Consider the following 27,158-nt stretch of genomic DNA (forward strand, 5'->3'; position numbering starts at 1 on the left):
CCTTAAATGTCTTCATGCCTCCTCATCTGGATATGATAATAATAATTATGCTCCCGCTAAGTTTGATGTTCCGGGGCCAGCCCATACTCATACCCGAACCCGTAATCCCAATCTTTACCCGATCACCCCTAACTTGGTACCTAACTCATAACCCTGTAGGCCTACCCTGCTAAACGTACATCGTACTCTGATATCTATACACAATAACATGTATCCCGTACTAGTACCCGAATGTCCTACCCTTATACCCTCCTCGGTTCACATAACCCTGTATTAATATTCTTGGTACCCTAACCCCATCCCTGGCCAGTAGCACTAACCATCCCTGGGGCCCCTAGACCCATCCAAGGGACCCCTTAACACAACACCGGAACCCATAATCCACTACCCAGTGGCCCATAACCTGATATGTTCTGGCTAAATTTGATGTACTCGGACCAGCCCATAACCACACCCTTGGCACCCTAACCATATCATTAGTACCCTAAGTCTCTTACTCCAGTACCCTTACACAGTCCTCGGCACCCCTAACGCCATCCCTGGGACTCCTAACGCCAAACCTGGAAACCCGGAACTCCATCCCCAGTACCCCTAACCCTATTCCCGGGACACCTAACACCAACTATGGGACCTTTAACTCCATTCATAGAACCTCTAGTCTAATCCCATCTTTGGTACCGGTAACCCCACATCCGGTACCCTTACCTAATGCCCGGTACCCTTAACCCCTTTCCCGGTACCCATTACCGCCACGCGGGGACCCCTAACTCCATCTCCATTACCCTTTACCTTATTCCCTAGGACCTCTAACACCAACTTTGGGACTTTTAAACTCCGTTCCTGGAACCTGGAACTCTCACAAGACCCGTACGTACAGACCTGCCTCATTTGGGGTTTTTAAAGTGAAAAAGAGGGACAGTCCTGCTTTCTGAAAATTTCAGTGATGGCAAATTTAAATGTAAGAACAGCAGAAAATGATGCAAATTTCACTTTGCTATAGCATTCTCTTTAGTCTATTGTGATAAATTTAGACCTGCAAAATCTTCCCTGAATTCTGAAAGTATTGCACACTTCAAGTCTTTGAATTTGTCAGTACCTGGTTTGTGTACATGTACAAAGTTTTGGCCTCAATGTCTCTCTTTCTTATACTGCGCTAGGTTGGCAGGTCTGCCCATAACCCGTCCCTGGGATCCCAATCCCACCTTTGGTACATGCAACCCCACAACCTGTTTACCCTTAACCAATGCCCGGCACCCCTTACTCTGTTCTTGGTACCCATTTAATGGGCTACCCCAACCCTGGGACCCTAATTCTATCACCATAAATAACCCCTTACCCTATTCCCTGGAACCTCTAACACCAACTATGGGACTTTTAACTCTATTCCTGGAACCCGTAACTCCGTCCCCGAGACCCATGACCCATCCCTGGGACCCTAATCCCATCTTTGGCTCCTGTAACCCCACATCTGGTTCCCCATATTCAATGCCTTACACCCCTTACCCTGATCCTGGTACTCATATCCCTAACCCTTGGCCTCCATCCCCATTACCCTATTCCCGGGGACCTCTAACACAAACTATGTGACCTTTAACTCAATTCATGGAACACCAAACTCCGTCCCTGAGACCCGGCCATGAAACATCCCTGGGACCCTAATACCATCTTCGGAACCTGTTAGCCCACATCTGGTTCACCATACCCAATGTCCAGTACCCCTTACTCAGTTCCTGGTACCCATTTCTCCAACCCTGGTACCCCTAACTCAATCCCCAGTCACCCATATCCTATCCCTTGGACCTCAAACATGCGTCACGATCATGTGACCTCTAACCCCATTCCTGGACCCATAACCGGTCATCTCTGAAACCCCTAGCCCCTCACCGGGACCCATAACCCGTTACCCTGTCCTCAGTACCCCTAGCCCTTCCTCAGTGCACCTAACGCTGTCCCCGGTACCCATTATCCAAACCCTGGGACCCTTTACTCCATCCCAGTACCCCTCACCCTATCCAATATTTTTCAAATTGACCCTTCCCATTGTGAATTTATTGGTACAGTAGGCATAGTTTTAGGTGCCCTAACACCGACCATGGGACTCTCCCCATTCCTGGAACCCTTAACCTCATCCCCCGAACCCCTAACCCTGTCCTTGGTACTCCAAACCACATTGCTGATACGCCTAATGACACCCCTGGAACCTAGCACCTTCACCTGGATCCCTACCCTGTTGTCCCTGGGCCCTTCGGTACCCTTTACTAGTACTCTTTTATACCCCATCCCTGGTATCCCTAACTCCATCCCTAGAAACCATTAAAAATTCAGTCCCCCGGGACCCATAAACCATTTCTGGGACCACTCGGTACCTTTTACCCTGTTCTCAATACCCCTCAATACCTCTCAATGTCTGGCCAATGCCATGTCCTGGGGGGTCTTCCTGTTTGAAGGTGTACAGGAAGGTGCCACGGTTTTGGGGTACCTTTTTCAGCGATTTTGGTATATCGATGGGTGGGTTTTCAGTGGAGACCAGTGCAACATTTGGGCAAAATTGTCCTTAAATGGTTCAAATTTTTTTGAAGAACCATGTACCCCCTGCTGCCATGGGCTTATGGATGTAGTGATACAGCCTGTAGCCCAAACTAGCACCACCAACTGTTTAAAGGATACCCGTATGAGCCAAGAAAACGTTTTTGATACATTTTCTGTGACACTTAAAAATAATATACGAAATATACGTGGGGGTAAGGGTGGGGGGGTGGGGTGTGCATTAAGTATGGGATTTGTGTGTTATTATTTTAATATTCGTGTCTCGTGTCCAATCTCATATGTTACCAGATTGATGTAGGCTTCTTGTATGTTTGAAGGAAATAAATTGATTTCGGTGGCCATTTTGAATTTTTGGCGGCCATTTTGAATTTGTAAATCATTAATATTGGTGCTACTGCATGCCAACATGACAAAACTACTATAACAAGCCTAAAACAATCACTACTGTGCCAATAAAATCACATTGGGAAGGGGCAGTTTGACAAATATTGGAAATATTTTGCCAAAATGGGCGCCATTTTGAAAAACAAGATGGCCACCTTCTGCTGCATCTGGATTTTTGTAAACATGTATAAATATGTTACTTGGGACCCAAACAACATGCTAGGATAGGTGGCACATTGTCTTCATCAAAAGGCCACTGGCCTTAAAAACTGGGTAGTTTGCTGCCCGACTAAATAGTGTTGAGAGTGTCTACCTTCCGTCTCTTACACCTTAACCAGTTGTAGAAGCATTAAGAATGAAGTAAAACAGTCAATTTAAGCAAGAAATTAATTTACATTTATCAAAAATGGTAAAAATGGAAAAAGTTGATTTAAATCAGTGATTTAAAAAAAATAATCAAGTGATTTAAATCACGATTTAAATCAATAAAGATCAATATATGAAGAGCTTAGTTTCAAAACCCCTTACATCAAAACCCCTTACATCAAAAAATCATCAAAAAAATCACTGATATATGGGGGTTTGCAACAAAAACAGTTTTTGGTGGGATGCTCATCCTACCCAAACATCCCACCAAAAACTGCTTTTGTTGAAAACTCCCTTATATCAATGATTATTTTGATGATTTTTTGATGTGTTCTCAAAATTCGGCAAGTGGATGTAAGGGGTTTTGAAACTAAGCTCTTCATATATCAAAAGAAACACTTAAGTTTTTAGTGAAATGGCTAAAAACTGCAAAGAAATATGACTTCTGCCATTCCACCTGCCTTAAATATCAAGAATAACAACTCTAGCACAACAACTTATAAAAAGTGACAGCATCATCCCCTTAGGCAAAGGCATTGTAACCTACATACATCATCCATTATAAAGATCAATCTATTAACAAATATCAAATTATAACACTGACGGATAAGACAAAGTTCAAACCTGCAGCGCAAACATAATGCGTTTGTAAGGATTTGGTTAGCAACAGAAATTCAAATATCCCATGAGGCTATGCAAGAAATTGAGTTTGAGCCAATGAGGTAACTTCAAGGTTTGACTACAAAAAACGATTCTCTTATAAAAGCTTATAAATGCATCTACGCACAGTTTCAACCTTGATACACCCGAATACACATATATTTCCAGTGAGTCTAGTCTCTACGCAGGCTGTGTTTATACTACACAGTTGAGTGCATAGCATCATAAGAGCTGTGTGAGATCTAGTGGAAAATAGGCTACTGTGACTGGTTTTTGTCAAAACCTCAAGTGTTCCCTTCATCCAATCACAAAATATTTTAATATCGAACGTAAGCTAACAATTCCCCCTAAAACCACTTTTTTTTCATTAGGTCAACAGATAATGCAATTCAATGTGAATATGTGACATGATCTGGTCCATGGGGGCCAAAGGAGGCATTTTTGAAAATTGAGTTACTGTAATCATTAGCTTATACAAACATTAGGCTATCATATAATGAAAACACCAAAGGTCTAGCATACTTTGTTCTTAAGTTATGAAGTTTTGTGATGTCTATTTTCTTATGTATTTTATTGTTTTTTAACTCCATATTTTGCCTTTATCTCAATTTCAAATTTGCCGCCTTTGGCCCCCATGGACCAGATCGTGTCACATATAGTAAATCTGTTGAAAATTACCTTTCCCAGCACAATTTTTTGACCAAAATGTAGGTTTTAGAAGTCAAAACCTCAAGAGTTCCTTACAATATTTTTCAAATTTTACGTCATTAAATGAAAGAGCACACTTATATTGTCCACATATTAGCTTCATTTCAATGAGCAATGGCCAATTCTATTTAAATTGCAAATCTTGTGCAAAAGTTACTGTTTTGGCCTGTTTTGTCATATGGTTGAATACATTCAATGAACTGCTAAATAGTGCTTACAAATTGATATGTGCCCCACCCCGGTAAAAAAAATCCTGGTGCTCCCACAGTATTTGACATCAAATAAAAAGCAATGCATGATGGGAAGCATTTATTTTTCTGTTGTGGATTTGGTCTGTATGGTTAAGTTTGTATATCTGTAATACAAGATATCATTCAGTCAAAAAACCTTCCCCGAGGCGAGACTTACGCATCCAGAGACGTCAACTATACCTTAATCTATTTTTAATACCATTTAGTCTAAATTTAATTTTGATCTGTTCACCGCATCATAGATTCTAGAATCTGTGACCGCATATAGCATTCTATTTTTTTCCATCTCAAAATACCATATTTTGCTCCAGACAGCTTAACTCCCTGAGAACTAATGCATTCTTACAACATCTCTGATTGGTTAATATACAATATGATCTGAGCGACTGACCAATTAAAATACAGCTTCTAAATATTTAAACCCAATCCTTCTCAACCCTACCATCATTCTTAACCATGTTGCTGATTGGCTCAATAAATCATAATATTATTCTTTTAACCAATCAGCAGGTAGTACTCATGGGGTTAAGTACATCATCTTGAGATCAATAAGGTACATTATAAAGTAAAGCAAATGGACTGAAAACACAGAACTCGCCATTGCACTAAAAGATCGAAAAGATCATGTCATTTAAAAGGTTATCTGGGCTATGAGCAATTGATGGCACAGATAAAAAACTAGATCAAATCAAAGTGAGAAAGCAGTAGTACACGGCCACAGGTTTTCGTTGACGGCAACACTTTCTTCTAATGCACAATGCCAAAACGTGTTACATGTGGGTAATTAGTATAAGGCCCGGTTCATACTTTATATTCAATGCAACAAGTATTCGTTATTCAATCTATTTCCCATTCTGTTTCCAGTCATTTTAAATTTATACCAATTCGTCGTCTGCATCACATACTGCCGTATCTCAAAGGCTGCCTTTTGTGATTTTTGTATAATTGTCATCTAATTGTGATTAACTACACTGTAAAATTAACTTGATATGTTAATTATTGAGGTATAATCACAGTATTACAATCCCATGTCCATTCACAAAAGAAAGAAGCATGCTGAAATACACAATAACGATATGAAATGCAAGATTGATAATAAAAATCACACAAGGTAGCCTTTTCAGATACGACAGTGATGCAGGCGACGAAATGTTTGTTGACACACATTATTTCCAACAGAAATTTGATGTCAAATATATTGATTTTTTTATCAATAAATATTTGTTAGAAGATATAAATAAATTGGAAGATATTGAATAACAAATACTAGAATGAAATATTCAACGCCGTATATATCGTTATGAGTTTGATAGAGTGCCGAATAGTATGTAAAATCAATGTTTCTGAGTAAATGGCATTGGAACATTTTGGTACCATTCCATCACTCCTAAAAATTGAGAACACTTAATATGATCAATCATTTGAAATTTATATCATAGAAGTGAATGTGTAGTATTTATTTACAATACTTTTATGTTCTAAAACAATTGATATAGCTATATAACAGGTATCTGCAGCTATTGGGCTTTCAGACAAATCCTAAGTCTCAGCGTGCATAGAGTTGTATATACGGGGTCGAATACGTACATAAACCATATCACTCATGAGTTTGTTTGTTTTTGCAGAGATTTATTAATGGATATGGACTATAAACTTGACATTAAAACTTATAAATAGTTATCTCCTGTCAAATTTAGCAAATACATCCGGTGAAAATCGCATGTTTTTAGGATTTTGGTCTATAAATTGTGTATCATTTTCTGGGATTTACCAGTTTCACGAGCGTGTACTCACATTATTGTTATAGTGATGTCAATCATGTCATGTGGGGAATGTTAGTACTTATTTTGGCATCACAGAAAAGGGTAGACCTCAAGCTATACATTGCTATTCAGTATCCCAATGATAGCAGTTTAAGGGATTGAAAATCTGGGAGTTTCAGCGGTACTATATACAATAGGTCAACCTACTTTGTACAGCTAAATATATTATTTGTCTCTTTTGTCAAATCACAGATCCTGGGGTCAAATTCATTAATCACGGTTTGGTGCGATTCATCCAAATCAAGACATGATACTATACATTGGTTTCAAATATAGGACTTTCAATATAGAAAATCTGGGGGTTTCAGTTGCACTATACAATAGGTCAACCTGTTTTATACTCTGAAGTATACGATTTGTCTATTTCTCAAATTCATCAATCACATGCAGTTTGGTGCATGATATCTATGGTTGGGAGTAACATTTATAATTTTTGGTGAAAATGAGGGTGAAGGAGAGGGGGAAAGACTTCTCACAGGGTCCCCTTTGCCCCCTGGCTATGCCACTGTCTATTACATCCCCTACATTTGTTATTCCCATATGTGACCAGATCTGGTCCAATCAAGTTAAAGTCAGCAATAATGAAACTGAGAAAAAATGAGGAGAAAAAACAATAAAAACTAGACTTAGCTGTGGTCTAAGACCACGAACACAGCCGTGTTGTGACCCCTTAATGACCTTTGATCCAAAAATATATGAAAACCCCATAGACATTGGTTAATGTCAATGCACGTGTGCACGTGGCATCACTCTGCTATGTTATTTGTGCCAGAAGAGGCATTTAGAAGGACTTTCGTTTTAGACCGGAAGTGACCCCTTAATGACCTTTGATCCCAAATAAAAAAATACCAGAGATACACTGGATAACCATAATTCATGTGTGAACATACCGTTACTGTCCTATGTTTTGTTTAGCTAATAAAAATTTTTGAAGGCATTTCGTTTTATACCGGAAGTGACCCCTTAATGACCTTTGACCCCAAATCTGTGTACACCACATAGACACTAGGTAATGACAATCCTTGTGCGCAAGTGGCGTCACTGTCCCTCGTAATTTGTGGGAGAAGATGCATTTTAAAGGTATTTCGTTTTATACCGGAAGTGACCCCTTAATGAGCTTTGACCCCAAATAAAAAAAATACCACATATACATTGGGTGACTGCAGATCATATGTGAACATACCGTTACTGTGCTATGTTTTACTTAGCTAATAAAAATTTTTGAAGGTTTTTCGTTTTATACCGGAAGTGACCCCTTAATGACCTTTGACCCCAAATCGGTGTACACAACATAGACACTGGATAATTACAATGCATGTGTGCAAGTGGCGTCACTGTCCTACGTAATTTGTAGGAGAAGATGCATTTTGAGTTGAAATCACGTTTTTGACCCCTGTGACCCCTGCGTGACATTTGACCCCACAAGTTTCAGCTGACATGTAGGGGCACGGTCAATGATCATTGTGACCAAGTTAGGTCAAAATCGATGTAAGCATGTGAGTGCTAGAGCAAATGTAATGGTTGACAGAAGAAAGAAGAAGAAAGAAGAAAGAAGAAAGAAAGAAAGAAAGAACCTGTAAGAAAAAAGACACAGCCGTGACTAACGTCACGGCTGTGTAAACATAAGAAAATGGATATACAAAAGGTTCATAACTTTGCCACCAAGTATTCAAGAGACCAGAGGGTTCAACATCAGTAAGTGTAGGTACTGACCAAGTTAGTAATGGTAGTAACTCAATTTTCAAAATTTCTGACTTTAGCCTAAGTGGATCGGATCGGGTCACATATTAAAAGCACCCATTCACTGGGCATCCATTTTCATACTGATGTACATTTATTTCATCTTTCATTTTTGTTCCATAGCAGAGAGCATCATGGGATACACTAAACTCACACAATGCATTATGGTAAGACTTTGATACCTTCTCTGATAATCAACATTGCTGAAAGAAATCAGTGAAATCCAAAGATATTATACAGCTTTTTACAAAATCTGCACCTCCACAAACTCTGTGTGTATTCTATTTTCTGCTGTCTACTGCTGATAGCACCATTTGTGTGTATTCTATTTTCTGCTGTCTACTGCTGATAGCACCATTTGTGTGTATTCTATTTTCTGCTGTCTACTGCTGATATCACCATTTGCATTTATTATATTTTCTGCTGTCTACTGCTGATAGCACCATTTGTGTGTATTCTATTTTCTGCTGTCTACTGCTGATAGCACCATTTGCATTTATTATATTTTCTGCTGTCTACTGCTGATAGCACCATTTGCATTTATTATATTTTCTGCTGTCTACTGCTGATAGCACCATTTGTGTGTATTCTATTTTCTGCTGTCTACTGCTGATAGCACCATTTGCATTTATGATATTTTCTGCTGTCTACTGCTGATAGCACCATTTGTGTGTATTCTATTTTCTGCTGAAAGAAACATTTAACATTAATAGTCTCTTAAAAGTAAGCCACACGCTTCCTTATGTCATGCATGTATCCTATACTTTAAACCCCACATTAACCCAACACAGCTGATGCCCATTTATTTTTTCTTTCATTTTTGTTCCATAGCAGAGAACATCATGGGATATACTAAACTCACACAATGCATTATGGTTAAGACTTTGATACCTTCTCTGGTAATCAACATGGCTGAAAGAAATCGACAAAATCCAAAGATATTGTACAGCTGTGAACCCGACTTATATATCTGTTGTCTGGACCTTTGGGCAATAGCACTTTTGACAAGAACTAAAGAAGAAAAATGTTCAAAATAAGGCGCAGATGCAACTCAAGTACGGATGACTTGATGGAATGGTTTGAAGCTGTAATAAGGTGCTGCTGCCAATTAATGCCTGGTGTATTTTGAGCTGGATTGGGATTTTATACAACTTCCATGATGAAAAAAAATCTCATCGTACAACGAATTTCTTGCTCAGATTTTTAGTGGAAATGAGGGCAGGGATGTGCAGCAGATTTCGTGGGGGCATTTTCAGCCTTTAGTTTAGACTCCGGGTGCATTTTTAGCCATTTATTTGTCAATTTGATGAAAATTTGGTTTATAGGTGCTATATGGTTTATTATTACGATGGAAATATTTATAGTCGACCGACATTGGCATCATCAGCGCTTGTAGTAAATTCCAATTTTCTTTGCTTTACCTCAGTTGTTCGCCTCAAAATTCAAAAGGGACATATCTGACAGTAAAAGCTAATATTTTATGGAAAAGAGATACTAATCTATTTTTTATGGAAATGTTATAATATGGCTTTAATACATGTCAATTTTTAATACTGATTTAATGTTTCATCATGTCGGACATGTATGATATTAACAAATCACAGACAGGTAATTATATTTATGAATTTGACATTAAAAACTGTCAAATTTAATTTCACTTTCATCTCACCCAGGGATTTATACATGTTTGGAACACACATCAAACATAGTTCATAACTGGTCAATAACACTCACTCACATGTTTCAGAGAAATCCTCCGGATCCTCACCGCTATGGATGCAGACATTAGTTTCTCTGAAATAAAAGGCCGGGCCCTATTTGGTTAAAAAAAATTAAACCTAAAAATTTTATGTCTTTTGGGGGAAAAATTGTATATCTTCAATACAAAAATCAAAATTTTCAAGTGATGGACGGCTTTTCCTCCCAGCTACATACACTTTAAGTACATATCATTAGATTTATAAAGTTTACTTTGAGGACTGTTAAAATAAAAAATATATAAATTTGTTAGAATTTGCCATAAAATTTGAATTATATCATAAATTTCAAAAAATCAAAATTATTTGATATCAGAAGGACATTCCTTGTACTCCAAATGCAACTCAAATTACTCAATGTTTGATGTGCTCTCTGGTCCCACAAAAAATATGTGAAAACGTCACTATCCAAGCCCTTAAATAACACACATTTGTCCCATTGTTGATGAATTTTTGGTATTGTATAATAGATCATGTTTTTCTCATTACAATCCTAAAATTTGACATTTCAAATTGATGTATTTCAGAAGAAATCATGAAAAAACTTGATCGGAAATTTCACACACCCGGGCAGGCGTTTGTTGCACCGAATAGCAAATCAGAACAGGGCAGAAATACAGTATGGGAAGTGTTTGATATCTTGGTTCTAGTGATCCTAGTGATAAATAAAAAAAAAAATGTTGTTTGATTTAACGTGCGCTTCAGCTAGGCATGGCCTAATTATCAGCACACTTCAACAATTATTCCGCTGCCATTAGGATATATCAGAATCATTTCCGCTTCACCAAGTCCGCAACTGATGCGCAGGTACTCTCAGCGACTTAGATTGTGATTACCCCAGCAGCTCCCCATTTTACACTTGGGTGGAGTGAAGCAATTGGGAATTACGCTATCTTGCTCAAAGACGCAACACACTGGCCGTGGTGGGGCTCGAACCCGCAACCTTCCGATCATGAAGCTCGCGCCCTAACCATTGGGCCACCGTGCTTCCCTTGATGAGATTTCGCATTTGTGGCTGTCCACGTCGAAACGCTCGCAAAGTCGGCTCCTGGTCAAAAGGGTACATTATTTTGGTGCTACATTATTTCTCTTTATTTTCACATTGCTGGTATTACATATCAAATGGTCATATTTGGAGGGCACTTCAAATCATCCCCGAGTCAACGAGGTACAGGAATGTCCTCTCATTGTTGATTGTTGGTTAACCCACCACTTGAACAGGATTTAGCCAAAGCAAACAAAGACTAGAGCTATTTACTATAAACTCTATACATAAGTATAAGCTTATTATCCTCTTCAACAATACGATGAAAGATTGGCATTTGACTGACACTAAAATGAGAAACATGTAGGACAAACATTAGGTACATATGAATACAACCTTTATGCACATTTTGCATTGTAACTCGAAATACAATTTGCCGACTTTACAAGCGGTTTGTGATGGACGGCCACATTTGTGGGTTTTACACAGCCGTTACAGGTTCTTCTTTAGTCTAGCCGAGCGGCGGCTAGTCTCCTGTTTCTGGGCGATTTCTTTCTTCTTCTTCTTCTTCTTCTTCTTCTGTCAACATTTAACATAATTTACTCTAGCTCCTTTATTATTTGACCGATTATGACCAAACTTGGGCACAAGCTCCACTACCCCAGCCTTTACATTTGACATGACCCATTTGGGGTCAAACGTCATGCATGAGTAATTTTGGGTAAAAATGTGATTTTTACCAAAAATGCTTCTTCTCCTACAGATTACATGGTAGAGTATCGAGATTTGGACATTTACCTTGGCTATAGCCGGGGCCTATGGGGTCCTCACAGATTTGGGGACAAAGGTCATTAAGGGGGTATTTCCGCACATAACCAAATACCTTCAAAATGCTTCTTTTCCTACAGATTCTATGGTACAGAGATGCGACTGACACATATGCATTGACATTAGTTGGTGTCTATGGGGTCCTCACAGATTTTGAGTTCAAGGTCAAACAGGGGACAAAAATGGTTGATTACTGAAAATCACTTTAAAATTCAATATTTTCTGCATATTACGTGTTGTGATCATCAGAATAATGCCAAAAGGGCTCTAGCATTATGTTCATGTACGATTGTAATCAGATTTGGCTTAAACATGGAGGAGGGTCTGTTTTGGGGTCAAAAGGGGTAAAATTCTAAAGTTTGTCCAATTTAAATGAAAATTAGTATATGTGATCTTGATATGATTCAAAATATATTGGAGGTCATTTCAAGGTCACCAGGGGTCAACGAAAGGTCAAAAGGGGTCAAATTCTAATATTTGTCCAATTTAGATGAAAATTAGTATATGTGATCTTGATATGATTCAAAATATATTGGAGGTCATTTCAAGGTCACCAGAGGTCAACTAAAGGTCAAAAGGGGTCAAATTACAAAGTTTATTCAATTTGAATGAAAATTAGTATATGTTATGTGGATATGATGCAAAATGTGGTGAAGGTCATTTCAAGGTCATCAGATGTCATTTCAAGGTCACGGCTAGACTTCGCAGCCTTACTAAGGATGCAATATATCTAGTTCTTTCTTTCTTTCTTTCTTCTTTCTTCTGTCGACCATTAAATTTGCTCTAGCACTCACATGCCTATTTCTATTTTGACCTTGGTTGGTCACAATGATCATTGTCCGTGCCCCTACGTGGCTCTTGGAACTCGTGGGGTCAAAGGTCACTTGAGGGGTCACAGGGGTCAAAAACGTGATTTCAGCTCAAAATGCATCTTCTCCTACAAATTACGAGGACAGTGACGCCACTTGCACACATGCATTATAATTACCCAGTGTCTATGTGGTGTACACAGATTTGGGGTCAAAGGTCATTAAGGGGTCACTTCCGCATAAAACGGAATACCTTCAAATTTTTTATTAGCTAAGGAAAACATAGGACAGTAACGGTATGTTCACATATGAGTTGCAGTTACCCAATGTATATGTGGTATTTTTTTATTTGTGGTCAAACGGTCATTAAGGGGTCACTTCCGTATAAAACGAAATACCTTTAAAATGCATCTTCTCCCACAAATTACGAGGACAGTGACACCACTTGCACACATGCATTGTTATTACCCAGTGTCAATGTGGTGTACACAGATTTTGGGTCAAAGGTCATTAAGGGGTCACTTCCGTATAAATTGAAATATCTTCAAAAATTTTATTAGCTAAGAAAACCATAGGAGAGTGATGGTATGTTCACATGAATTGTGTTTACCCAATGTATATATGGTATTTTTTTTATTTGGGGTCAAAGGTCATTAAGGGGTCATTTCCGTATAAAATGAAATACCTTTAGAATGCATCAATTCCCATAAATTACTCAGGACAGTGATGCCACTTACACACATGCATTGTTATTACCCAGTGTCAATGTGGTGTACACAGATTTTGGGTCAAAGGTCATTAAGGGGTCACTTCCGTATAAATTGAAATATCTTCAAAAATTTTATTAGCTAAGAAAACCATAGGAGAGTGATGGTATGTTCACACATGAATTGTGTTTACCCAATGTATATATGGTATTTTTTTATTTGGGGTCAAAGGTCATTAAGGGGTCATTTCCGGTATAAAATGAAATACCTTTAAAATGCATCTTCTCCCACAAATTACGAGGACAGTGATGCCACTTACACACATGCATTGTTGTTACCCAATGTCTATGGGTTGTACACAGATTTGGGGTCAAAGGTCATTAAGGTGTCACTTCCGGTATAAATCGAAATATCTTCAAAAAATTTCATTAGCTAAGAAAAACATAGGAGAGTGATGGTATGTTCACACATGAATTGTGTTTACCCAATGTATATATGGTATTTTTTTATTTGGGGTCAAAGGTCATTAAGGGGTCATTTCCGGTATAAAACGAAATACTTTTAAAATGCACCTTCTCCCACAAATTACGTGAGGGCAGTGATGCCACTTACACACATGCATTGTTATTACCCAGTGTCTATGGGGTGTACACATTTGGGGTCAAAGGTCATTAAGGTGTCACTTCCGGTCTGATACGAAAAACCTTCAAAATGCCCTTCTGCCACAAATAATATGGCAAAGTAATGCCACGCGTGCATCGCATACATTGACATTAGCCAATGTCTATGGGGTTTTCATATATTTTTGGGTCAAAGGTCATTAAGGGGTCAAAACACGGCTGTGTTCGTGGTCTTAGACCACAGCTAAGTCTAGTTTTTCTTTTTTTGCCCATGGCTCACAGGTGAACTGAGATATCGGGCTATTACACTGAAAACACACACCCTCTGTGCAGGATTTCACTGCCATCTTAGTTCCAGTGGCACCTTGCATCAATCCAGCTGGACATTGAAGCTATATAGTTTTATGTGAAATTACTGTTTTCCAGCTCAAGTTGTGGGAATTGACCAAAATCCTGACAAATGTTGCCCAATTTGGCCTAGAATTTAGACAATTTTGTCTAAATCTTCCATGCCTTTTCCACTTATAATGGATGAAAATGGTTGGATCTGGATTAATTTAAGGAGGCTGTGTACTCTCAGACATGCATGTAGTAAAAGTGCAATAACTTTGTAATTATTCGCGCAAGATATATAAAAGTATACATTTTTATAAAGGCAAGACATCAATAAATCTTAATATAAATAGAGATTTGGGGTAAAAACAACAATTATGAAGAAAATCACAAAAAGTGAGTTTTTGGCAATATTTGTTAGGTACATCATAACAAAAAAAACACTCTTTCCAAAATATTTTATTTTGTTTTTAGCTCAATCTTGAGGCTCCATTCTAAAAACGTTTTTTTAATTTTTTTGATATTGGCCTTAGTTTTTGAGATATTGACCATATAAGGCATCAAATTGAACTTTTTAAAATTCACAAATGACTATTTGCACAAAATGATGCCTAAAACCGGAAATAGACCAAAATATAAAAAAATGAGAAAACCTTTTCTTGAGTCGATCATGCTTTTTACGATGATCATATTTGCTTACCTATAGATGCTGTATTTATTGAGTTATCGTGTACCTAAATCGTCATTTTACCGAGAAAATGAACATTGAAATAATAGCCGTTGAAGTTTAAAGTGGTCACATTTTACCCTTCCATCGAATCTCACAGGAGAATGCGGCAGTTTTCGTTTTTCTACCTTATATTACGTGAACATCGGGTAAATCCACAGCCCATTGAGAAGTTTGAGCGAAATCCATTCATAACTTGATATTCAAATAGAGGGAAAGAACTTGAAAAAAACCCACATTTTATCAGCTAAAACAGAGCCATTTTACCACTTGAAATTAGTGTTTCCAATGGATGCGCCACGCATGCAGATAAGCGTCGCATATGCGTAGCGTATCTGTGCTTTAACAAATTGCGCGATACGCAGCGCAATGCGTTGTTGCGCGCGTGTACCCCGCTGATACAACATAGTTTTTCTCTCTTTTAAAATTGCAAACACGAATGAAATTGTGAAATAAAATCCATAAAATGGCGCAATTGGAGTTTATAAATCTGGATTTTCTTTCCTTGTATTTATAAAAACATAACAAAGTAACAAATATCAAAAAAGCTCAATTTTGCGAAAGAAACAACGTCTTGAGTACACAGCCGCGTTAAAATGTCGAATTTGGGTTGGAATTCCAAAATCTTTCACAGTGGGGTGTAGATTTCAAATGGAACAGCCCAATTTGAATCACTATCAGCCAAAACTTTGTCACATTTTCAATTCAATAATGTTGATCTCAAGTTTTTGTATCCAACTTTAAATGTCATTCTATGAGTATACAAACAATCATATTGAGGTCAGGCTGGTATGCAGGGGTTGGGGTGGTGGGTACAGCTATACCTCCCAAATTGGCAAAATGCTTTAAAAAGTTTTCATACCTTTTTGGTCAAAAAAAAAATCCAAATTATTGGAATAAGGTAGCTTAAGGTCCATTTTCCGTAAAACTGCCCCCAGAAAAAAGACAACCTTTTGCAAAATTTTCTGCTGTCTACTGCTGATAGCACCATTTGCATGTATTCTATTTTCTGCTGTCTACTGCTGATAGCACCATTTGCATGTATTCTATTTTCTGCTGTCTACTGCTGATAGCACCATTTATATGTATTCTATTTTCTGCTGTCTACTGCTGATAGCACCATTTGTGTGTATTCAATTTTCTGCTGTCTACTGCTGATAGCACTATTTGCGTCTATTCAATTTTCTGCTGTTTACAGCTGATAGCACCATATCTTCAATTTGAAAGCACATTTTCATGATTTTTCATTCATTTAATTGAATTACAAAGCTTCTTCCAATAGCAATGACAACTAGAATTCCAGTCTGACATTTACAGAAGGCAAACTTGGAAATCCAGATATTTCTTTTATTGAAAAAATCTACAGAGGATGTGCACTTAATTTCTGGAATACCCCAATTGCTATGTTTGAGATCACATTGATTTTTGTCTAGAAACAAGATTCCTTTTATTGAGTGCCTTGGAGATGAAGACATTTAACTCCTCCTTTTCCAGCTAGCTCTTGTGTGATTTGTACCTTTTTTCCTATCTCCTGAACTCTATGTTGAGTTGATCATTGATTTGTTCACTTGTTAGTGTATATGTGACCTGCTCCCGCAAAACCAGACATAAGTCACTAATTTTGAAAATTGAGTTTTTGATGTCATCATTTAGTATAGGTCTTTATAGCTTTTATTTGATACCAAAATTATGTTTCAGGGACATGTGGTTCTCATTCTATGGTCTTTCAATGGGAAGGGGGGAAGTGACACACAAAGAAAAGGCAAATGCAAGAAAAATGACTTTAAAGTTGTAAATTGACATGTTAAAGGACTTGGTTTGGCTCAGAAAATGCTAGATTTGGGTGCTTTAGACGTAAAAGAATATTTTGTTTTCAATGGTAGGTTAAAGTAAACATATTAAGGAATCAAAAAATAATAAAAACTGAAAAACGAAATCTGCAAGGTTTTTCACCCCTTTCCCAACTTTGACTCTCCGTATCTCGAAATGGCTGAGTGCGACTTATGGCGGGTTTCGTCAGAGCGGGTCACATATTCAGAAGGTATAGATCAGATCAATTGGTCTCATTTTGTGTTATACTCCTATTTGTAATGCTCTGCATGCTAGCCATATAGGCTTCAACATTAATAGTCTCAAGTTTTAAGATATTTTCTCAAAATATCAAGAGCTATCTTAAGAACTATTGAACAAACAGGCTTGTTTGCAGTGGTGCAGCTAGATGTTGTGATGCCCGGGACCAAGGATAAATAATGGCGCCTCTCCCCCAATTCTTGATATAAATGCATGCGAAGCATGTGAAATTGTGCACAAATACCAGTGGCGTGCGCAGCACATTGAAAGTGGTGGGCCAGGTTGTAAAAATATTGAAAATATACAGGTTTATTTGTAGATTATATTTCCTAGGTTATCCATAATCCAGAATTGCCGCAAATCAAGTTTTTGGTTTATGACACAATATTTGATAGGCAAAAGACAAAATCCTATCTTTTATTCTCATTCTTATTCAGTTTAAATGTAATTTTTGTGAGAAAAACTGCTTTTTTCAGAAAAAAATAAAGTTACTATTGTGAGGACATCCCCATTGTTTAAATGAACAAAACCATCACAAACATTTAAGCTGCTAAACCGTGTTCTTAGTTCTCGCACGTGTATTATGCGAACTACACACATTATCGTGCGATCATTGAGGAGCAACAAGCGTGGGCGCAGTTGCGTGGCGGCGCGCGCCCTGACTAATATTACTTTCCACTATTGTGTGATATTATACACCCGAAAACCAATCAAATTGTGTGTATTCTTGACAAGACACACCAATTGAATAAGAATGCAGAATCGACGCTGACTTGATCAATTTGATACCTCCCTTAAGGTGGTGCCCAGGGCATGTGGCCCTCGTATTAAGAGAGACAGTCACCAAGACAGACAGACAGACAGACAGACAGACAAATTGACTTACCTGAGATGATGAATCATATTCATCTAGTAACATATCCCAGGCACAAAATAATACATTGTTTTCCCGGACTCGCCTGTAATGACAAAAACACAGAAGAAAATAATGGAGCATGATTTGAGTTTACTGAATTTCGGCATATTGTACAGAACAGCATCATCTGATATCATATATATATATTTAGGGGTTCATTCATAGGATTGAGGGCATAAACAGCGATCATGCCCGAAATCCTATGAATGAACCCCGTTCATACATACCTAACATTCTTAGCAATTCAATACAGATGAAAATAATAAGGGTTTACAAGTTTAAATAACATTTCCATACCGTTTTCCTTCATAACTGAAAGAAAAGGAGTAGGCCTACTTGCAGGAAGCAGCTCGGCTCATGAGGTCAACGGCGGGAGTCAACGCAGCGTGATACTGGCGTCATCTTTTGCGCCCGCGTGAGATGGGCGCGGTGACATGCTGGCGTGTACGCAACACTAGCAAATCGTGGATCATGTTAACTGGGTTCCAACGCTGCGTGGCGCAGCTTGTTTATGCCCTGCGTACTGGTCATAAACGGTATTTATGACCAGCAAAAAAAGGGGCAAATCCAATCAGAAACGTCGTTATATCGTGAGTATGTATGAAATATAGATCTTGTTAGATTGATACTAAATAATGCCAAACCTTCCACATTATTACACTCTTAACCAATCTAGACAAATTTGACTAGTAAAGCAAGACTTTGCATGACTCTTAGTCAAATTCACCCATAAGTCACATCTAATTTGATTCAACTCCTATAAAATTTGACACAATCGACAGAGTGACATGCAATGGCATAAAATAAACAATTTTGCCAAATCTGTTTGGGTAAAAATTAAAAGAGGTCATATCTGAAAAGGAAAGCTAACATTTTATGTAAAAGAAATACAGATCTATTTTTTATGGAAATGTTACAACCTGGCTTTAAATTATTGTCTAGTCTATGACATCAACTGGTATAACTATAAATCAGACACACCATCTATACAGCTTTTAACCTATAAAATGAATCCTAGGATAGCTTAGGATGACTCCGCCAGACAGAATGATGGTGTCAACCATTTATCATTAATAAGAGACATGATATGTGAAGAGGTCTAAAAGCCTTGTTGATTACACTGAAATGAGATATTAATATTCCATAAACCATAAAGCCTATATAAGCTACCATATGATGAGAGAAGATGTATTATGTCTAGTCCGATGGATGACTCTGATATAAGATGTCTTGATTTAGAGATGATAGCAAGCTCATTAATGCTCTGCATGCTCACCATAGGCTTCAACATAAAAAGTCCCAAGTTTTGAGATATTTTCTCAAAATATCAAGAGCTGTCTCAAGAACTGCTGAACCAATACTAGGCTTGTTTGTACTCATTTTAAAGCATTTTTCATTCTGATTCCAAATATGGTCATAAAAATTTAAAATTCTGAATTTTGATTTTTTTTTTTAATGTGTCGTCTGCTGTTGACATCCGCATGGAGAGAGTTAAGCCATAAAGGTTGTTACTGTCAAATTATAGCTGCCATGTGGAATATGTGATGCGACCAAGCACTCTGATATAGGCCCTAAGATGTCATGATTGAGAGATGATATTAAGGTGATTAACCCATAAGGTTGTATTTGTCAATAGCTGCCATGTTGAATATGTGATGTGACCAAGCAAATTAAGTTGTTTTGTCATTCAAAATAATGCATTTTAAAGCAATAATAATGTGTAATTTGCTCAAAACGGCACCCTAATTTCATTTTTTTGAAAATCTCTTTGCATGATTGTAATACCCAATAGTTTTTTGATGACCGATCCTCGCCAATTCCCAATACAGCTGTACAGTTAAGTGGCTAAGTTGTTTTCTGTCATTTATACATCATTATTTTGGCTTAAATTGGTCTTAACCCTGGAATTGGAAACTTTTTGGCCTCATAACTGCGGAATTGTTAGTCTAAAGAGTCTAAAAATTAAAAAAAGTATACATATTTAGAATGGCAAAGACTTGACAATTCCATCTGTGTGTGGTCAAATTTGGGCAATAAGGCTCAGTTTTGGAGACAAATAAAGCTGACACACAAGAGGAATGGTATGGTTCTTACAAGATGTGTCATTAAGTTCCACTCCATGTGCAGGATTTTTCTCAAGAGGGGAAAAACACCCAAAACTTTTGCTTTGATATATTATTGGCCTTTATAACCTCAAGAAGCACAATACCAATGGAAATATATGATTAAGGGGGTACTATACCCCTGTGGTAAATTTGTGACTATTTTTGCATTTTCTCAAAAAATTATAACACACTGGTAACAAAAGTTAAGTATATTATTGGGGCAAAGAATCCAATTACTACACTGAAATTTCAGTGACTCAAGACAAGCGGTTCAGTATATATGGTAGGAAACGAGGTACATCCTAGCTGTACCTTATTTCTTATCATAAATAACAAACTGCTTGTCTTGGGTCACTGAAATTCCAGTGTAGTAATTGGATTCCTTGCCCCTATAATATACATAACTTTTGTTACCAATGTGTCATTAGTTTTTGAGAAAAATGCAAAAATAAACATAAATTTATCGAGGGGTGTGATACCCCCTTAATATGATTAGTGGCTTTCCTGACTCATTACCTATCAGACCAATGTATTAATATTCAGGCATTAAAACTGCGATCCTGGTGAAAAATGTTGCCACACCAGAGTGTTAATTGGCCAAAATCCTTCCTCACTCCCCAAATGCAATGTTGCTTTGGACAAAATCATCATCATTTCTACATTACAGTCTCCCAACAGAGTGTAAGCTGAATGTGTATTTGCAACGATAATGCGGCACTCTCACATATTTAGCTCCGATTGCATGCTTTTAACACCAGCACGTGATGGTGTAGCAACAATTTTCCGCCAGGATTTTGGTCTTGAAAAAAAAAACCACTGAAAACCTTGGTTTTTTTTTTCCATTTTCTGTGAATTTGATTCAGAAATAGGCTGAAAAATACTGAAAACAATAACAAAAAATGCTGAAATGGATAAAACTGGACAATAATGGCTCCTACCATCCTGCTCGCCTTACTCATGAATATCTTGTATTCCCAAAAAACCCAGTCCATGCATTACTTCACTTTAGTTAAAACAATAGCAAAATAAGCCAAGGGAGAGGAACTAAGCCTTATCTGTGATACGCTTTTTAACCTTTGCTAACACATGCAGTATTCAATTTGCCAAATTACTTGGCATATATTGGCCTAGATCTGGGAGGAAACCTGCGCGACTTTCTGGATATGACCCGTTTGACATTTCACGCACACTCTATAATACCTGCCCTCGTATGTAAGAAAACCGTATCTGTTTTGTTAACTACTATGAGATACTGCCTTTATCCTCTCCACACAGGCATTGATTGCAGACGACATATTTCAAATTTGCTTTAAAAATTTCAAAAATTTCAAAATTGTACATTTTTATTACCATATTTGAAATCAGCATGCAAAATGCATTAAAATGAGTACAAACAAGCCTAGTATTGGTTCAGAGGTTCTTAAGATAGCTCTTGATATCTTGAGAAATATCGCAAAATTTGGACTTTTTATGTTGGATTCTATAGTAAGGGATTAAAGAATGAATGATTAAAAAAAATCTGCCTCCTAATTCAAGCAACAGTATCTGCTATATTGTTTACTAGTAGTTACCGCATTTTGACTTGGCAAGCAGACTGATTAAAAAACACTTGTTTCCCAATTCAAAAAGCAGTATTCTTTGCACGATTTGATAGCAGATACTTTGTTTCTACTTGGAAGGGCTGATAACCTGCTTCTCGCTAGGAGATATCATCCTGATTTATAAACACTAAGTGATCATCAATCTTGATTAGGCATTACCAGGTAGGATAGAGTCACTATAAATGAATAGGAGCAAAAATAGCATCATTTTCCCATTTTCCATTGCATAGTTCATCAACCTCTATTTAGCTATCATGGCTGAACATTTGACCTCAAGTTGTTGAGTATGAGGTTTTGTACCCAACCCAACAGGTTGCTATGTGAATGAACAGGAAAACTGCATCTTGTCAGATGGCAGTAAATTTAGCGCTAATCCAGTTGGAATCCATACACCCTATGGAAGATATGGCCTTAATCTTCCACACAAGGAGTGTGAATTTCAAATGGGGGTTACCTGAATGGGTGACTCCATTTGTAATCTACACTCCCTTTGTGGAAGATTAAGGCGGGGATTAAGGTCATGTCTTCCAAAGGGGGTGTATGGATTTTAACTGGAATAGCCCAATCCCAGATAGGATAAAAACAAAAGAATCACTTTTGGAGCCAAAAATTGTCTCATTTTCACATTGCAGAGTTCACTACCTTGATTTAACATCATGCTTGAACCTCAAATTATTTGTGTACCCAATATAGTTACAGGTTGTTCTGTGAATGAACCAGAATATTGAGGTCAATGAACTGTGCCTTGTTAGATGAGCATGTTTGAATGGCAAGGATAGTGAATGGCAAGGTTGTCTTCTTAGTGACAATCAATGAAAACCTATATGCAGGGTGTCACATAAAACCGGGTCCAAATTTCTTGAAAATTGCATATTGATGAGTTCACTTTCAAATTCTCAGTGGCATACCCCTACCCAAGCTGAACTTGAGAACCCCCCTGCCAATCACTCAATTCGCATTGATATACCTAAATTCTAAATTTTTCCCAATTTCAGACAGTTTTTGAACATTTGGACTACACAGAAGCAAAATTTGGCTATTTTTGGAATGATTATATAGAAAATTTTGAAAAACAATGACCCATCCATATACCATATTGATCTGGAAAAGGGGGTTATCAATATACCAACAGGTCGAAATATGACCCAAGTTTGCGGCATATCACTGTATGGTCATATGTACTGAGTTCCCCCCTCCGGATCAATGGCAAGGACCCGGGGCAAGGATGTTCTCTTGATGACAATCAATGAAACATATATGGCAAGGACGTCCTCTCAATCAATGAAAACGTATATCTAGAGTGACACTTGTAATTTCTGCAATACATGTAGTGCTGTTGAAAATAGGTTTTGTATGGTTCAAAAGAAAACGAAGCATTTAACCCCATACCTGCTGATGTATCAATCTCTTAGAACTATTTTGATTGGTAACAAAGAAGATGATGTATCTACCGAAAGCCAATCAGAGATGTGGTAAGAATGGTAGGACTGCAGGGATTAATGTTGAAAGAGCTAAGAGATCTAAAAGCACCATTTTGATTGGTTAGTTGGATGAGTATATCACATAATTACCCAATCAGAGACACTGTAACAAGGCAGTAGTGCCCATAGTTAATAAAATGCAGTATGAATCATGCTGGAGTGTTTCTGGCTTTGGGAGCTTTTGGGTTTTGGTTTGATATGTGGCTTGGAATTCTGGAAACTGATCCTGAGATATACCAAACTTGATGAAAAGGGACCCAAAAATAATGGTATGGAGAAAATGTTATACCCCCTCTTTCTGTGCTGCCACTGCTATTAGCTCAACATGAAAGCCTGACAATGTTAACACCTCATTTGCACACCCTGTATACCCAGCTTTTCATGCACTTTTGTTGCAGTGGAAAATGTGCAGCAGTAAATTTTGACAAGCAGAAAAAAGACTCCAAAACAAAGCTATTTATCGGGCAGAAAGATTATCACAACACAGCAGATAATTTGAAAAAGACTAGTTTATTTTTTTGGTCTTAGTACACTAAGCCAAAAAAGAAACTTATAATTTTTCACAAGGTCATATCTTAAAATCCTCTCCATAAAAATGGACAAAAATTGCACACAGGATTACTTCAATACTCTACTCTACACACTAAAAACTACGGGGTTATATTTTCCGTGGTCATTTTGAATTGACCACGTTTGGGGTTGTTTTGACCCTTCAAGGGGGTTGTACTGTTTTAATTTGACCACATTCACGAGGTCATTTTTGTTTTGACTAACGTGGTCAAAAACTTAGTGGTCATTTTGCCGATACCGTCGCGCATTGATATCAGTTTCAATCTTCCGCTTTGAAAATCTCAATTCATAAATGAGTTTAAACATGAGCTGCAATTAATGTTTGTTGATTAATAAATAAAACTAATTTTTTGACGAAGTTACCCAATTTGTCAACTTTATAATGACTTGCATTTGAACTATTTGCACACACGGTGTGCATCGGCTCACGTGGTCACATCAGCGCCATATTTGTTCTGATTGTGCAGCTCAGCGGATTGTCGTGTGTGCTTGTCTGCATGATGGAATATGAAAAGTTAGTTGAAAAGTGAGACTGCAAGGATGCATAGACCCTTGTCTATGCACGCAGATTCATTCCAATTTCATGCTGTCGTGGCTGGTGTCTTGGCTGCAGTTGTTATAAGCTTATATCATGTATAGGAAGCTTATAATACGTGAACTGTCATAGGCGATGACTGACTGTGTGTGAGTGTGATACACAGACGCATTTTGCAGTTTGCTGTTTATGTAATGCTTTCTCTGTGCAGAAACACACTTATGTCCTGGTGGGACCAGCATGACCATAGGCCTACTAAAAAAATCCAAACAACCCCTAAATGTGGTTATTGAGTAACCCTATAAAACAACCCTTTCAAATGGGTCATTTCATTTGACCCCGAAATGAGGTCATTAAGTAACCCAATAAGGCAACCCTTTTGAAGGGTCATTTCATTTGACCCCAAATGTGGTAATATTTTGACCCCAATGGGGTTACTATTTGACCCAAATACGTAGTCATTGCAATGACCTCTACCAATGGGGTCAAAATGACCCGTTAGTGGTATGGTGTTTAGTTGATAACTATGTTGGGGTCAAAATGACCCCGTTTGGGTCATTTTTTGACCCCGTAGTTTTAAGTGTGTAAACACTGGTCAGTAACCAAACAGTTGTGGGTGTATGGATTTCAACTGGAACTGCCCAATCCCAGATAGGATAAAAACAAAAAGAATCACTTTTGGAGCCAAAAATTGTCTCATTCTCACAGTGCAGAGTTCACTACCTTACATTCAACCATTGATAATCTATGATTTAACATCATGCTTGAACCTCATATTATTTGTGTACCCAATATAGTTACAGGTTGTTCTGTGAATGAACAAGAATATTGAGGTCAACGAACTGTCCCTTGTTAGATGGGCATGTTTGAATGGCAAAGATAGTGAATGGCAAGGTTGTCTTCTTAGCGACAATCAATGAAAAGGTATATACAGGGTGTCCCATAAAAAGCAAGTCCAAATTTCTTGAAAATTGCATATTGATGAGTTCACTTTCAATTTCTCAGCAGCTTACCCCTACCCAAGCTGAACTTGAAAACCCCCCTGCCAATCACTCGCCTTGCCCTTTAAGAAATCGCATTGATATACCTAAATTCTAAATTTTTAGTAAAATTTAACAACTTTCCCCAAAATTTCAGATATTTTTTGAAAATTTGGATAATTTACACATAAATTTGGCTATTTTTGGAATGAATATAGGGCCTATAGAAAATTTGGAAAAACAATGACCCTTCCATATACCATTGGTCTGGAAAAGGAGGTCATCGATAGACCAACAGGCCAAAAAATCATCCCTGTATGGTAATTTGTACTGAGTACCCCCCCTCTCAGGATCAATGGCAAGGACCCGGGGGAAAGGATGTCCTCTTGGTGACAATCAATGAAACGTATATACAGGGTGTCCCATAAAAAGCAAGTCCAAATTTCTTGTATATTGATGGTTCACTTTCAAATTCTTAGTGGCATGCCCCTACCCAAGCTAAACTTGAGAACTCCCCTGCCAATCACTTGCCTTGCCCTGTAAGAATTTTGAACTCATTGATATACCAAAAGTCAAAATTTTTGGTAAAATTTAACAACTTTTCCCAAAAATTTCAGACAGTTTTTGAAAATTTGGACTACACAGAAGCAAAATTTGGCTATTTTTGGAATGAATGTATAGAAAATTTGGAAAAACAATGACCCTTCCATATACCATTGGTCTGGAAAAGGAGGTCATCGATAGACCAACAGGCCAAAAAATCATCCCTGTATGGTCATTTGTACTGAGTCCCCCCCCCCCCTCCGGATCAATGGCAAGGACCCGGGGGCAAGGATGTCCTCTTGATGACAATCAATGAAACGTATATGGCAAGGACGTCCTCTCAATCAATGGAAAGGTATATCTAGAGTGACACTTGTAATTCTGCAATACATGTAGTGCTGTTGAAGATAGGTTTTGTATGGTTCAAAAGAAAACGAAGCATTTAACCCCATACCTGCTGATGTATCAGCCTCTTAGGACTATTTTGATTGGTTGAAAGAAGGCTATTATGTATCTATCAAGCCAATCAGAGATGTGGTCAGTAGGACTGCATGGATTAAGGTTAAAAGTGCTAAGAGATCTAAAAGCACCATTTTGATTGGTTAGTTGGATGAGCATATCATTATTATCCCATCAGAGACACTGTAAAAAGGCAGTAGTGCCCATATAGTTAATAAAATGCAATATGCATCATGCTGGGATTTGTGGGATATGTGGCTTAGAATTCTGGAAACTGATCCTGAGAATATACCAAACTTGATGAAAAGGGACCCAAAAATAATGGTATGGAGAAAATGCTACCCTGTGCTGCCCCCTCCCTTTGTCCTGCCACTGCCATTAGCTAAACCCGAAAGCCTGAAAATGATAATATCTCATTTGCACACCCTGTATACCCACCATTTCATGCACTCTTGCTGCAGTAAAAAAAATGTCACAGCACAGCAGATATTTAACAGAAAAAGACTGGTTTCTTTTTTTGGTCTTAGTATATTTCCAATGTTTGTCCCCAAGACATTTTTTTTACAAAACATCACTGTAACTGAACAATAAACTCATGAATTGCACATTTTTGCACCTGTTTACTAATACTTTTTGTGGAGCATACACTTCAG

The 27,158-nt window shown here is 37.8% G+C and overlaps 1 protein-coding gene across 1 annotated transcript in view; it reads right to left on the reverse strand.

Annotated features, from left to right (window-relative positions):
• The window catches only part of LOC140137074 (uncharacterized), a 291,494-nt gene that overhangs the window by 108,238 nt on the left and 156,098 nt on the right, over positions 1–27,158 (reverse strand). The window contains 1 exon segment of the mRNA XM_072158732.1: positions 18,202–18,274. Coding sequence (XP_072014833.1) covers positions 18,202–18,274 — 73 coding nt within the window.

Source organism: Amphiura filiformis, chromosome 17 (genome assembly GCF_039555335.1).
Source record: "Amphiura filiformis chromosome 17, Afil_fr2py, whole genome shotgun sequence".
NCBI lineage: Eukaryota > Metazoa > Echinodermata > Ophiuroidea > Amphilepidida > Amphiuridae > Amphiura > Amphiura filiformis.